This window comes from Thunnus thynnus, chromosome 5 (genome assembly GCF_963924715.1).
Source record: "Thunnus thynnus chromosome 5, fThuThy2.1, whole genome shotgun sequence".
Classification (NCBI taxonomy): domain Eukaryota; kingdom Metazoa; phylum Chordata; class Actinopteri; order Scombriformes; family Scombridae; genus Thunnus; species Thunnus thynnus.
This window is the reverse complement of record NC_089521.1, coordinates 1,408,407-1,424,951: the sequence shown is the minus strand read 5'-3', so window position 1 is coordinate 1,424,951 and position 16,545 is coordinate 1,408,407. Positions and strand designations below refer to the sequence as shown.

At 41.4% G+C, this 16,545-nt stretch overlaps 1 protein-coding gene across 1 annotated transcript in view; it reads right to left on the bottom strand.

Annotated features, from left to right (window-relative positions):
• Positions 1-16,545, bottom strand: part of LOC137182449 (cytosolic carboxypeptidase 4) — a 218,276-nt gene that overhangs the window by 54,594 nt on the left and 147,137 nt on the right. The window contains exon 21 of the mRNA XM_067588662.1: positions 5,644-5,824. Coding sequence (XP_067444763.1) covers positions 5,644-5,824 — 181 coding nt within the window. The remainder of the gene's footprint in view (positions 1-5,643; positions 5,825-16,545) is intronic.

Sequence of the window (16,545 nt, the reverse complement as noted above, 5' to 3'; positions counted from 1 at the left end):
ATTCTATTCAATTCAATTTTATTTATATAGTGCCAAATCACAACAAAAGTCATCTCAGGGCACTTTTCACATGGAGCGGGTCTAGACTGTACTCTTTAATTTACAGAGAGAGAGACCCAACAATTCCCCAATGAGCAAGCACTTGGTGACAGCGGTAAGGAAAAACTCCCTTTTAACGAGAAGAAACCTCAAGCAGAACCCGGCTCTAGGTAGGCTCTAGGTACAAACAGTTGTGGGCAACAAACAGAACATCAGTACTGATATTTCTGTGAAATCTTGAATTACATTCAGTGATGCGATTATTGGTAAGACTCATCTAACTCATTACAGACTCGGCTTTAATCATGTTAAAAGTTATATTTTAACTGACATTTCGATCTGTAATCCATGTGGATTGTAGGGAAAAATGAAACAGGTTAAAGGCCAAACCAACAATGAACAGATCTACTAACAAGTATTGTGTGTGTATCCAGAGCCTGATAGATCTTATTCCTCTGTGCCGTAGACCTCTGATGTTGTCCAAAATATATTAAAAACATGTCAATGAGCCACACCGCTGCACTGGCATGTGCATGAACATGGTTCCGTTTACAGAGCTTTGCTAGCTTGTGCTAACACAACGTCTTGACTTTGTACTAAAGGTTAGGGACTGAATTCAATACTAACCGTCATTGTGGTTTGCACTGTATTTATTGTTATGAAAAGAAAAATAACTTATTTTAAAGGGGGCTTATCATGCACATTTCCAGGTCTATATTTATATTCTGGGGCTCCACTAGAATATTTTTGCATGATTTGAAGTTAAAAACTCTTTATTTATCTTATACGGGCCCTTTATGCAGCCCCTCAATTCAGCCTCTGTCCGAAATAAGCCGTTTTAGCGCCTGTCTCTTTAAGGCCCCCCCTCCTGATGAGCCCACTCTGTTCTGATTGGATAAGTCCCTGAAGCCGCCGTTCGGCAGACTTCTATGAGAGTAGGCAATGTGAACAATCTGTGGAACAACCTTAGCAACCAAGGCTACGAAATGGACGCTCATTTGTGGGCATGTATGTACGTATATTTTATATTATGTCGAAGGGCTTCAGTCCTGCTGTGATATTTTTTGAGAATTTTGTGATGTTCTCGCAGACCGTCTGCGTATGTGAATCTTTTATTTTTAAATATAATAATAAATCTGACTCTCTGCAATACTGTATCTGCACTTGGCAACTAGAGGATGAAGGTTAGTGAAAGATAATGGTCCTGTCAAATAAATATGGTTCAGGTTTGGTTAGGAAGGAAACTAAAATTTCATAGTTTCAAAAGTCTTGCTTGGTGCAGCTTGATGTCATCAGACATTCAGTCATGTCTGCACAGCTGTGTAGCAGCCAATTCATGACATCCCTGGAGCTAACAGGTTGTCATAGCAACATCTTTTCAGTATCTCTCCAATTCTGTCTCTTTGTGTCTAGATCTGAGGTCCAGAGGTATGATGCAGAAAGTTGAAAGTGGGAAAAAGGACAGATTTTGTCCACTCACACAACAACAAACTGCAACACCTGACTAATGACAATATTTGCCTGAACCTCATCTTCATGTATCAGGCTTTGCCCCAAAATGTCATTCTTAGCAGCCATACTCGCATGTGGACCAACCAATATGACTTTTCAGACACCATGCCAATGTATATTTTTCTATTATTTTTCTCTCTTCTTCTGGTGAGTTTCTGTCTCTTTCTCACTCTCCTGGTTGTCATTCAACATTCATAGATTTCCAGCATCTCCATCATTTCCACTTCCACATGCTGTTATAGCTCTCCATGTCCCATGTAGTGTATACATAACACCAGTCTACTCTTTATTCACAGATTTTATTAGCTGAGTGACTGGAAGATGCAGATATTAATATTCCAATGCTTGATCTGTCACTCCATCTTTCAGATCAGGCACCCAACAGCTCTCCATCACTGCTGTGTTCTTCAGACTGCTCCCATCATCCACCTGCTGGGTCTCCAACATCCTTATCTCTTATCTTCATACATTTATGAAGCAAATTCACCACCAAATGTATTCTCTATATCTCTATCCATGATGTTACCACTCTGAATAAATCTTACCTCATTATATTTACACATGGCTATTATTAGAGTGTGGATGGAGCAGTCAATAAGTGATGTTTTTGTTTTTTTATCAATCTTTATTTCTTTGTTCTGTATGTGTCATTTGTGAGTTATTAAATCAGAAACTGTTGGACACTGAAGTATATATGGGTGATTGTATACATATTCTAATGCATAGTACTTCTCTCTCTGATCTGACATCCTTATAAGAAGGACGATTTCATTTGTCTGTGCCTTCAAAAACTCTTCCAAATCACTACTGAAAAATAAATACAGTATGTTTTATGATGTGATGACAAGTTTGGTTAGGTTTAGGGAAGCGTCATGGTTTGGGTTAAAATAAGTCCTTTGTTAAATTAGGGGATGATTGTGATCAATCAGTGTTGACTAATGGTTGTAAACAGGAAGTTGAACCGCAATCTCTATTGTTTAAGTCTGATGTTTTGTTGATCCATCCAACCCGACCTCCTTCCTACATGGACTCTATAATAACTAGGGGTGGGAATCTTCCAACAAGGTGCAAACTAGGCCATGGCTTTCAGGGGAGCTCACTTTTTTACTGGGGGGGGGGGGGGGGTTTCTGATCTTTGAGTTAAAGTGAGTTAAGTTTATGATATTGTGCCACCACGCTTCAATGGTGATGGCAAGAACAGCATGCATGGCAGTATCTTTATTAAAGTGAATTAGTGATGAATCACCCTCATGCATGAATCATACATCAATAATAGTTTAATTTTACACATGATCCATGATGATGAAGATACAGAAAAATAGAAATGCATGGCAAAAATAGTATATTGTCAATATTTTACAGACCCCCCAATATTTCACAAATCCTGTTTTCAAGAGAGTTCATGTCTTATTAAGAGGAGCCAAGCTCCCCCTGGCTCCCCTGTAGTTCACACCCTGAATTCCAATTCTTTGGTGTCTGATTCAATTTGAATTGATTCTCGAATAAATGAATAGGGGGCACAATTTTCAGTTTCAGCTCTTTCTCCAGTTAGAGGCAGATAAGATAAATGGTCCACAGCCTTTTTATTTAAAAAAGTTAACTGCATTATTTAATGATTTAATTAATCTGGAAGCATCTTACAGTCTCCTGCCTGTATGAGAATGACAGAATGAAGGGGAGGAGGAGGGCTCTGCTGTGTTGTTATTAATGTCATGTCTCCAGCAGTGGAGAGCAGCCTCTCTGCTGCACCGTTAGCTCCGGGAAAAGATATCGCTGTCCAAGATATTTTTGAGGTGAAACAGACTGAGCACTGAGTTATTTTCTGCACCTGAGAGTTGGTTTAAATTGTTTAATGCTGCAGTATGTGCTGGTTAGCCAGTCTTGTTTGTTACTGCTGGAGTGACGGCGTAAAAGTATTCACAAAGTACTTCATGTTTGTCTTGCAAAGGTAATTATTTAGTCATTAAATCAAGAGGAGGAGTCTTGGGAGGAGAGATTCTATGTGACATACCTCTCTTGCAGGAACCTGCAGTCAGTGAGGGTTGTTGGCATAACATGGCGGCACCTGTTCAGCCTCCACCAAGCTTAGAGAAGCCAGCCCTCCTCTCAGCATCTCTCTCTAAGCTCCATATCTCCCACTCTTTGGTTTGGTTTGATTTGTCATTTTGCTGCCTTCAAGACTGTCACACACATTATCATTTATCCGTACAAGTAGGGACCCAAAAATTCATGGAAGCTATCGATAGCACTGGAGGAGAGTGTAGTTATTGGATTTGCCACTAGGTGGCGTATGCCTACAGCTTGGTGAAACTAAAATTGGGACTGAAAGGGAGAAGAAATCCAGGAAGAATCACAGGGGGCTCCAGACACATTGACAAAAGATGGCTGCAGGAAATGGGAGATGCTCTGGGACAAGTGTATCACATCTCAAGGGGAGAACTTTGAAGGGGATTATAAAGCTACTGCTGAAAAAATTATGATGACAGTTTTTTAACAATTCTGGAAATGTTTGGGTCCCCCCTTGTACAATTCCTACACTACTGATGCAATTGATCTCCACAACTCATGGTTATCCTTTTGTAAATAGTTCTGTTCCTTTATTTCAAATAAAAAAGTAGTAATGTGATGTTCTTAAAGCAGAAAGTCTTGAAAAGCAGGATTCATACTTTAGACTTTAAACTAGGCTTCTTTCATAGAATTAAGGGCTGTCTGTCTTTTTCAGTAATGTTGTAATGTTGTGTTTACAAACACCAACTGACAAATCCTGCATAGTATACTTTTAAGAAAATTCCCTCCAAATTGTAAAACACATACAAAAGTGAAAACACAAACATAGAGAGCTATAATTGTGCATTTTTGGATATGAAGCAAATTTTGTGCCTTAATTTTTGTATGTGTATAGTCCAAAGCACAGTGGCCCCAGTGGATAAGACAGAGATATAGCTTGAATAATGAACACTTCTCAGCCTTAGAGCCTCAGGCTGAATTGATCAGAGACATTTTTTATACTCCATGTAATGACTTTTTTTCCAGTAAGAGAGAAGATAGTAAAACTGACTTGTCTTGATTTCTAATGGGAAGACAGCATGTGTACCATCATTTATTTAAATGCACCATTAAAACAGTGCAAGAGACTGCTGTGTAGGAGAACCAGTACTGTTCTCTTTGTTTTCTGACATTCTCTGTTAATGCCCAAAGAAGAATATGAATGTATATTCAACTTTGTCTGGAAGTGTCTTCAAAGGTAAACTGAGAATCCTTTCTCCACATTAAAGTGTCAGTTTTGACCCTCCACAGGACCATCCCCTCTCACTCTACCTCCAGACACTCCCCCAACTGTGTGGGATAAATCAAAAGTGAAATTTATGACACAAACTAAAAAACTACTACATTCTTTATCAACTCGAGTTTCAGAGAACACTGAACTAAAGGACTTTTCCTTGGAAAAATGAAAAGAGACTGTTTTACCACAATGTAACCTCATCAGTTTGTTTGACGAGTTAGGACAATTCTATCTATTCCAAATTCTATTTTCTCTTTCTAACCCAATACACACACACACACACACACACACACACACATATTCCAAAACACATCTTTGTTTTTCACTCTGGTGCAACTTCAGATAGTCCAGACCTGTGTCTTGAATTTCTGTGTTCCCTGCCAGAAGTCTGATCCAATGTTTCCTAAGTATATAACCATCTTGCAATCTATATATTATTATTCACAAAGTAATGCCGGTCAAAGTGGTCTAACTCTAGCCCTGTTTACACCTGGTATTAACATGTGTCTCGGATGATCCAATCACAAGTGGACAGTTCTGAATACAGGTGTAAACGCACCCAAGACGCATTGAGGATGGATTGAGATCCGATCACTCAGACCACATTCGGAGGTGGTCTGGGCCGCATGTGGCCACATTAATTTAGTAGTGTAAACGCAATGCATCTTAGGCCACATTGAAGGACCGCTTACTCAACTGACGTCCTCTATTTTCCGGCAGAAGAGGCACAGGATATAAAATATCAACATCTAATCTAAGACAAAATATGTGGTGTGGATATTTCAAAAGTGTTTCTGCCTTCTACTCACGTGCCATTGATGACTCCGTCTGGGTTGAGCATGGGGATGATCTTGAAGACAAAGGCCTCCCTCAGACTCTGGGCCACTGGGTCACTGCTGCACAGAAACTCCAGGGTGCCCTTCATTACCCAGCTGGCATTGGACTCACCGGGATGGACACGGCCTGTCAGCACGATACAGGCACGATTACCTGGAGAAAGACAGATAGAGATCCATCATTGTGCCTGTTGATATAATCTATTTGGAGAAATAGAGATCATAGAGTTTCAGCATCTTGCCAGGTAACATTACTTGAAGTTTTCAGGGATCATACCTGTGGAATCGTGGCTACAAGACTGCTTCTAACCCCCCACTTGTCAATCACCACTCACTACAAAGCTGCATCTATATTGTTATCTGGTTTCCTGTTTTCTCTGAGTGGCTGGCACAATTCAATTATCCAGATCAGGTCTTTAATTAAAGCTGTGCTGACATTGTGTGCTCTACACCCATCACAACAATCTAATAAGCCCTGTCAGTGATAGTGACAGCTGGGCAATTATATCGGCAACCAGAGGTCACGAGTGATAATTGTACTGTTGTGCAAGGGTCGTCATTAACATTTCTGAGTGTCAGTGATTACAATGTGAATGTTGAACAGATAGCATGCCAACAGATGGGACAGTGTGTGATAAGTCAGGGTTGTTCGAACTCAGTGACAGTCTGCTACTGCGGAGATACTCAAGTGTGTGAATGAGCAACATGTGGACAGAGAATGGTCTGTCCTGGTTCATCTGTAATACTGTAAATGGATTGTATTGCAGTTGTCAGTTTACAGCTAGTTCTGGCTAGTATAGATGAGGGATTATTACAATTCTTCAGACATGTTCGAAGTGATTTTACACAAAGATTTTCCATAATGCTTAGGATCCAGAATCACCTCCAGCTCAGGTCAGTCAAACCTATTTAGAGACAGAGCGACTTCCTGTTTCAGCCTTAACCTGCTGTACATACTGTAGTTGTGTGTTTTCCTGTGCAATGAGGAATTTCTCAACATGTCAGGTATGTTCACTTTCAGTTTGACTTCCAAATAAACTGCTTCACATAATCTAGATAAACTGTCTGATCCTCTGACCGCTGGCATTCAGGCTCAGACTTTGTTTAAGGAATGTCACAAAGATCAACACCCATATTATCTCTGTGTGTCCAAGATAGAGCATATAAAAATATGTCAGTTTGGAATCTGTTGGAAGCACCTGAATCCAGTGGTTATCTGGAAAAAAAAAAACATATCCAAACTTCTGAAACACAGCAGCATGGTGTGTTAATTGTGATGTAAAGTCACTGGTATGTTCCTTGGAGGCAGAGTCCAGTCGCACCTACTGTCCTGCCAGTGTCACATGGGGGGGCTGTGGCTCAGGAGATAGAGCGGGTTGTCCGCTAATTGGAAGATTGGTGGTTCGATTCCCGGCATGTCGGGTGTCCTTGGGCAAGATACTGAACCCCAAGTTGCTCCTGATGGCTGTGTCATTAGTGTATGAATGTGTGTGAATGGTTAGTTCCCTCTGATGGGCAGATGGTAGCCCCTGAACCCATTCAGCGTATGAATATGGGTGAATGTCACTTGTAGTGTAAAAAAGTGCTTTGAGTGGTTGGAAGACTAGAAAGGTGCTATACAAGCACAGTCCATTTACCATTAACGCAATATCCCTCGGTTTGATTCCAGCCAGGGTCCCTTGTGGCATGTCATACCCATCTTTCTCTCCCCTTGTTTCCCGTTTGCCTCTTCGCTGCCCAATAAAGGCAAAAATGCCAATCAAGATAATCTTAATAAATAAAAAAGGACATGTTTGATGCAGGTGAGTTCAGTCATATCCTGAAGTCATTGAGCTGTATATCGTTCTGGCTGCATCATTTTCAGTAAATCCTCACATTCCCTTTTCTCTTGGGAAGGTATCATTGCCTCAGTTTCATACCAGCACAGACAGCAACAAAACTGCAGCTTTGCAATATAATAAGACATTTAATTGACAGTGATTTCTTTGTGATATGGCAAAACAACAGCACACACTGAGGACAGAACAAGGATACACTGATAAAATACTGAAAACATTTTCAGGGGATAGTACCAACAATCAGACACAGGCTGTTTAGAAAAACAAAAGTGTTCAACTGGTAGTGGAGAATAATCTCTTTTATTTACTGTATATAAAAATGTATGGATTTATTTTTTGTTGTCCATATACAAAAATTAATATACATTGAAATTTTGCCTCAGTGACATTTTTCCACCTTTTTCTGTTCTATTTATAAAACTGTCAAAACAAGCAAGTACTGAGAGTTGTTCAGTGTTCCAGAAACCTCTGATGTTTCTCTACTTGAGATCAATTTGACTTCAGGCCATTTCCGCACTGAATTATTTAAAGAAGTGCTTTGACAGTCTTTGACCTGATTTTTATCTGTCTCCGAAGCTTGTCCCCACAGAGATGTTGAATGAACAATTTTTACTGAGAGCACAAGAGACCATTCATGAGTGCGTACGTACAGCAGTTCAAATCAGCCATTGAGTATGTGGCCCAGAATGACAGCGCCAATGAGCTCAAAATTGTCCTCACAGCTTGCACACAGTGCTGAGACCCTCATCGTGGCATCTTGAACCTTCTATCAAAAGATAGCAGCATGGCTGTCATTGTTCCAGGAGCAACAACGACAAAGCAGTCATCCAGCATATGACCCATTATCATACTGTATTTTCTCTAATAGTGGCTGGTATTCAATTAAAAGCTGGGTCTCCAATAATGGTCAGGGGTGTGGTTGACATGAACAAATAATGGCCGGCCCCAAATACAGGCCAGGGAGGTCAGGAAAAAAACAAGGGTGGGTTAAGGCAGTATTCAGACAAAATCAGGCATTGTGGCGCACAGCTGCAGAGTTGTACGATGGTGTGAGGGGGTGTGGGCGTGTTTATTTGTGCTCTAGAACATAACAGTTGTGAAATAATCAGATAATGTTTTATTGATCTGATTCATGGCTTTTTTACTACCACTCCCTCTCAATGTTCACTCATTAGCTCGCTCGACCACAGTTGCTCTCTCTCACTCATTGGTGTTCTCGTTTCTCTCTCTCTCTTTCTCTCCTCTTTTTTAAAATGAGTCGGGAAAACCAACAGCAAAGCCAATTCATTTCAAAATTATCAAATGAAGAGAAATGTCCCTGCCCTCTTCCTGTTGACTGTTAACGTAACTGTTACATAACATAGCTGTAGTTAGTAGTAACGTACAATTGTCACAAGATGGCGGTAGCTATATTTGAAGTACCATATGGGACCTGTACAAGTGTCAGTGACTAAATTTCCCACAACACCCATCCCACAACACAGAGTGCACATGGTGCCCACCAGGAGGAAATTTGATGTCAAATTCAAAGAGAGAGTTTTGCAGTATGCAGAGGAAAATTCAGGAGAGAAAGCTGCAAGGCATTTTGACATTGTCCCAAAAAGAATCAGGCACTGGAAAAAACAGAAGTGTGAGCTGCTGTTAGCTGACAAGAGGAGAGCACGGCTAGCCGGAGGTGGGAGGAAGAAAGTTAGCTTGGAGCCATAGAGATGACTTTCAGAGTGGATTTACTCGGTGCAGGACAAACATAACCAGGTATCAAGAAAAATTATACAAAATAAAGCGAAGGAGATCTACCCTTCAGTGAGTGATGGAGGCAAGATGTTTGTGACTAGCAGTGGTTGGCTACAAAAATTTCTACAGTGCAACGACCTCTCACTTTAACGTCGCACCACCATGGTGCAGAAAGACCCAGATCCTCGCTGCCAAGGCTGACGGCACCAAATTCAAGCCATATATCGTCTTCAAAGGGACTGTTCATGAAGTGAAGGCAATGCAGCAGTAGATCTCCTGCGCAGTGATCACCACATCTGTGAATGGCTGGATGAATGATACTCTCACCGCAGATTGGCTACAATATGTGGTGGGAAAATTCAACTTCACTCCTGGTGTGGGACTCATACCATTGCCACATCAGTGCCGCCACCAAAGCTGAACTGAAATGTGGCTACAATATCACAACAGCAGTGATTCCAGGAGCCTGCACTTAATATATCCAAGCCCCTGATGTGATGTGGAACCAGCCCTTCAAGCAGAGTCTGCTGATACCTACGATCAGTGGATGGCTGGGGACACAGATAAAGAAAACACAGCTGGAGGTAACTTAAAAGCCCCCACCAGCCGCCTGCTTGTGCACTGGGTTGTCACCGCCTGGGACAAACTGAATGAGGATATGATCAGAGTACTCAGAGTTTGTGGACTGTCTGTGAAAATTGATAGGAGTGAAGACATCCTTATTCTCTGGTTCAGGGAGGGACAGCCCTGCGCCGCCGGACGGGAGGCTCTCACCTAGCTCCGACAGCGGGGCCAGGAGAACAGGTGCCAAGCGGCCCAGGATGAGGAAGATAAAGAGGAGCTGTTTAATAATGAATAATTGTTCTTGATGATGATGAGGAGGACAATGTTAATGGTGAGGATGGTAATTTTGAGGACGACGAGCAGGATAGTGACCACTTGTAATTGCACTGTTTCATTTATCAAGGTAAGCTTCGATTATGTTTGAGTTCAGATTTTGCTTGCAGCTCAACCTGATTAGATATTTGATTGTGCTGTAAACTGGCGATTGATGTTTATCCAAATTTGGTTTTATGTTGGCACACAATATCCTAATTTTTGAGTTTGGATTTTGCTTGCAGCTGAATCTGATTGTCATTTTATATTTGATATTTGTCTGTGCTGCAAACTGGCTATTAATGTTTATATCCGGCATACTTCAGATTTGTTTTGTGTTTATATGAGACTGGGCGTATTTACCCTCGGGTATGTGACCGGTCATACTTCACATAAGTTAAATTGAAATGTTTGTGTAATGTTTCACAATAAAAGTCAGGAAATGAAGGCATTATGTCCATGGGCTTTTAATTTTATCAAAAGCATAATGCAGGAACAAAAATATAACAGCGTAAATAGAAGCAGATCAGAAAAGCAGGAGGTTTCATACTAAATTATGAGCAAATATACTTATCAAACAGAGGGAAATAGAAATAAAGGCCTCTCTCTAAAATAAGCCTACTTCCAATAAAGGCCTGGTACCCTCTACAGTTGAGGTAAATAAAGGCCCCGGCCACTATTAGAGAAAATACGGTATGTACTTCTGTTGCCTTGTGGTTCTGAGGTTACCACACTGAGATGGAAGGAATCACACCAACATCCTTCTATTGCTACCATCTTCTGTGGTGGGAAACTGACACAGCAGTATGTATGTGATATGATGGCAAAAACTGAGTCACACTGCCTCAACTGGATCCACCACAACCAGAAGCCCAACAAAGCTGAAAAGTACAAGGTCATTGTTGATGCCCTCAACAGTGATGGTGAAGTGATACCTGGATGCCTGACCATCCTGCCGCCGCCAATTTATGGATCACCACAGTAGTATGCCAAGGAGTTCCAGGATGCGATGGCCTTGGTCCGAGTCAAGGGAAAACCTGACTTCTTCTTCTTGACCTTCACCTGCAACCCCATATGACTGGAAATCACAGATCACTTTTTAAGGCTCAGCCAGCCAATCAGAGACCAGGCATCATCGCTCAAGTGTTCCACATGAAGGTAGAAGCCCTCCTCACAGACCTCCTAAAGCATGACATCTTGAGGCACATGGATGCCCATGTGATGGTGAAGGAAACACAAAAGTGCCATCTTCCACATATCCACATGGTGCCTCATGAGAAATCCAGGACCTCGGCCAATATTCGTTAGGTCTCTGCTGAGATTCCTAACGAAGACACAGATCTGGAACTACATTGCATTTTCACATCACACATGATTCGCCGTCCATGTGGGGAATGGAACAATGACAGCATGGCAGACCAGAAGTATACAAAGGACTATCCCAAAGTCCTGTGAGAGAACACAAGCTTCTCTGCTGACTCCTATCCTCTCTACAGGAGACGAGCAGAAGCAGCACCTGGTGCTCCCATCACGAAGACCATCAGAGGTGATGTCAACACATCAGTCAACAATGCATGGGTTTTGCCTTACAATCCATGTAGTCTACTCTAGTACAATGCTCACATCAGCCTTAAGATTGCGTGTGCTGTCACCAGTGTGAAGTACCTGTGCAAATATCTTCAAAAAGTGAACAGATCAGATGAGGTGATACAATATGAACTAGAATGGTACATTACTGCATCTGAGAGCTACTGGCGCATGTATGACTCCCCCATTCAACACAAGCAGCCACCAGTGGAGATGCTGGCGATTCATCTGGATGAGCGGGTAATTGCATTCAGTGACGAAGGCGCTGCCACAACCTGGTGGACTCAGACCACCTTACAGCCACACTCACGCCTTTTTCAAAGCCATGATTCTACATCCAAACATGCCCCATGTTGTGTATCCAGATGTGTTTCAACAGTTCACCTATGTGCAAAAGTGATTTCAGTTGCAGAAGAAAAGACTGAGTTCTCAATATGATCAGATGGCTGATTGGTGGACGACTCCCCATGATTGCCTTAAACCCTCATACTGCTGAGTTGTACTATCTCTGCATCCTACTGTACCATGTGTCTGGGCCAACATGCTTCCAGGACCTCCGACATATTGGCCATAGGGTCATGTAAACCTATCTGGTAGCCTGCATTATGCATGGCATTGTTGACAATGACCAGGAGGTGGATTCTGTTATGGAGGAGGCTGCAAATGTTGCATCTGGCCTGGCAGTGCATGAGGTATTTGCCAACATGCTGTTTGTTCTCAGAGGGGAACACTTAAAGTTCTGGGAAAGGCACAAGCATGTGCTGCATGAGGACTTAATGTGCACAGCAGGTGTGAATGATGATGTTATTGTGACTCAAGAGCTGCTTGAGCTGAAGGACCAAGTTGAGAGGCATGGCTTTATGCTGAGTGAGAACTTCAGCCTCCCTGAGCCTGATACAGTTTATGTCCAGCGTCACATACCCCATATCTTTCAGCACAAGATAGAGCACAACATACTCAAATCACTGAGAGAGAGGATCTTCTTAATGATGAGCAGTGTGTAGTTGTCAAGACAGTGATGGAGAGTGTGGAAAAGGGGCTTGGCAAGATAATCACAGTTGATGCAAGTGGTGGGACTGGGAAAACATTCACATTGTCCAACATCCTTGACAAAGTCCGAGCACAGGGCAAGGTAGCCCTTGCAACAGTTGCAAGTGGCATTGCAGTGACCCTACTGCCTAAAAGGACCACCTTTCTTAGTAGGACTAGTGCCTTCTCATTCCCACTGACAAGCCTACTTGCAACGTGAGCGAAGATGACAGTACTGCAGCACTCATCAGAATGATGCATGTCATGGTGGTGGATGAAGTGTCAGTGATGGATCAACACGCATTAGACGCTGCAGATCACATTCCAATGGCTGCAGGGTTCAGAGAAGCCATTTGGTGGCATCACAATGGTATTCAGTGGTGCCTGGAGGAAGATCCTTACCATTGTGCAACATAACATGGTAGCAGCACTGAGATTGTAAGAAGGTGCTTGAAGAGCTCATGCCTGTGGAGGAATGTTGAGATTCCTTGTCTTACTGAAAACATGAGGATCACTCTCACACAACTTGTTGAGGGAAAGATTCCGGTGGTTCCAGAGGAGGGTGAATTTGCTGTTGAGCTCAATGAATCATTCACTCTTCTCGGTGAAAGACTCAAGAACAATGTCAGTTGGGTGTATGAGGGCATTCAGACCAACATTGCCAACCCCAAATGGCTATGTGAGCATGTCATATTGTGCGCGGCCAACTCTGTCGTTCACCATGTAGTTGATATGGTGAACGAGTACATGGCAAAGATGTTTCCAGGAGAAGAGCATGTTTGCATCAGTGTGGACATAGTGGAATCTGAGGGTCACCATGTGTACCCACCTGAGTTTCTAAATACCCTCTGCCCATCTGGTATGTCTCCCCATTACATCACTTTAAAGGTGGGAAAAAATATTTCATCTTCATAAAGTGAGATATTAACAGTCCTAGAGTGAAAATTACAACAGTCTGGCTCAAAATCTCTGCCATGATACCTCGCTCTGGGATATCCAATCTGCATCACATCGCAAGGCACACTGGGTAATGTAGGCCCAGCGAGGGCCCTCCTCCCTATGCCAAAATGGTGACAGAAAGTTGAAACTGAAAAAGAGAAAGTTGAAATTGAAAAAGAGAAAGTTGAAACTGAAAAAGAGAACGTTGAAACTGAAAATCGGTGACACTGAAAAAATACTGATAGCATTAAAGAAACCTGTCACTGACGAAAGACAGACATGAAGAAAAAATTTTAAGATTGACATTGAAAAACACATCATCATGCAAAAAATATCAATATAAAATATGATAATAAGATTGAAAGATTGTAATTTTTGAAAATGCCTGTGTTTTATTTTTCAGTGGAACTGTTTTCAGTGCCAATACTTGTTTCAGTGCCAATATATGTTTCTTTTTTCAGTGCAGATTTGATTTCAAGGCCAAATTTTATTTTTGGTGCCAAAATGTAAATGTCACTGTTCTGGCCCCATAGAAGGGCAGGTGGATGATTTTGAGAGCAAAACAGTGCGTTCAAGGTTCGACAGAAAGATTTCATTACAGTGGGTTAATGTTGAAGGTGGACAGGAGTCCACATCAAGTTCACTTAATATATTGTCAAAGTGCTGCTGAATCTCTATTGCTTTATTGTAAAAGTAATTAAGAAAATCCTTGCATCTCCCTGGGGAAGATTCAAGTGGCTGGCTAAACGAGGGACCAATAACAGAATTTACAGTTATAAAAAAGATTCTGGGATTATGACCCTGTTTCACAATCAGTTCTGAAAAAGAAGCGTTCCTTGCTTCTTTGATTTTACGTTAACATTAAATCTTTTAAGGAAGCAAGGGAGACACTGAGTCTATCCTTTCTACCATTTTCGTTCTGCCCTCCTGCATTGTCTCTTTAAAATCCTTACTTCTTCATTTAACCATGACAGAGAGGAAAGCTTCAGCTTTTTATATCTAACTGGAGCTATAGAATCTAAAATATTTGTGCAAGACCTGTTAAAAACACTAACAAGCTCCTCTACTGTGGGGGCATGTTGTTCACTGGTAGGTCTATTAAAAAATGTGTTTGAGGCAGTGAAGGCTTAACAGAAGCCAGGAATAGTGTATTTAAGGGGCGGGAGCGAATCACTGCGGTGATTTTAGGGTCAGGGGAGAGGAGTGGAACCTGGAAGAACACTGTGTTGTGATCAGAGACAGCAAAATCAACCAAGTTCACATCATCCAGACAGAAACCATGTGAGAGCACATGGTCAAGAGTGTGCCCTTTGTCATGGCTGGGGTGCTTCACATATTGGGTCAAATTAAAAGAATCTAAAAGTTTGATAAAATCAGACATGAATGAAGAAGGGCAACAAACATGAATATTAAAATTGCCAAGAATAAGAAATTTAAAACACATAAAATGGGCAATTTATTCTTTAAAATAAAACTCTCATATGTGGAGAAACAGCCAAGCAGGACTGGAGAACAACTAAAATCATTTCTGTGTGTTACTACAAGGCTACCCCCTCTATTTGTCATTCGTGGGCTCATTCATCAGGATTTATACAGGACTCAGTGATGATGAAAAAGTCAATATTGTTGGTGGTGATATAATCCTGGCAGATAAAAGACTGATTGGCAAGGGATCTTACATTGAGTAAACAGAATTGAGCTGATTCAACAGCAGGAATTAAGTAAGTGGTTTTAACTGTGATGAGATTGTTTCTGTGTGGACTGTGAGGAGATTTTGGTATTGCACACTGCCTTTCAGTGATCCTAACAGGAATGAATGAATTAGTGAGGGAGACAAAACCAGCACCAGCAAGACCCACATTGTCAGCGACAGGGCTATGAAATACAGAGCCAGGATGCTGAGCAGGGTTTTGTTGGGGAAACCATCAGGTAAGGCTAAAAGCAATAAAACTAATAAAATTAAAAATCAATTTTCCTGTTCCTTTTCTGTTAGGATGTAGTCCAATAAATTTAAACAGGTACCACTTCATCCAGAGTGAATCAGAATGCCTAATAAAACCAAGTCCAGTTGCAGAAATTTTTCATCCACAGGTACAGATTAAAAAGATGGCTAAAATGTTCAGAGCTCTTGGTCATGGTGGGAGTGGGACCAGACAGGACATACCTCCTCTCCAGGCTTTCAACTGTGAAGACTAGAGACTCAAGTTCATTATGCAGCTTAATAGAATAGATGACAAGGAGTCTGATAAGAGAAATACCAGAGCCCAGCCATAAAAAGTGACTGCATTCTTTGGTAATACACCCCGAACTTTTCTTATTGTTTAAGAATGAATATTGTTTGATTCAATGTTAATTAAGAATGTAATCATCTTGTAAGCCAGATAATGTCAATCAAGAAGTTTTTTCCACCACAAGGGTCCAACTTTGGTATTTCAAATGTAAAAATTGACCAAATTATTTTAATGTGATAAGTGCTTTATATTACCATGCAACAACATTACCTCCCAGTGACCACCCTTAAGGTGAGTTCATGTAAGACTGTGCTTGGGTTTCACTTCTGTTATCTCTCTATATAAAGCAAGGAATGTCTGTCTGTCTGCATGAGAGAGGAGGGGACGACATCTTTCTTTGTATGATAACATTAAAAGTAAGGCTTTGTTGTGAGTTTCCTGACTCAGTGACAGAGAGACAGCACTGGAAAGCTTTCTCAAAGAGAGAGAGAAAACCTGTGAATAACAGAAATACAATATTATTTTCTGAATGTTTCACAGCGGTTACGTTAGAAAGCACAAACAAACAACCATCAAAAACTCAACAGGTGATTTACTGTGGACACAGACGCTGTTTTGGTGCAATTTGGACATGCAATATG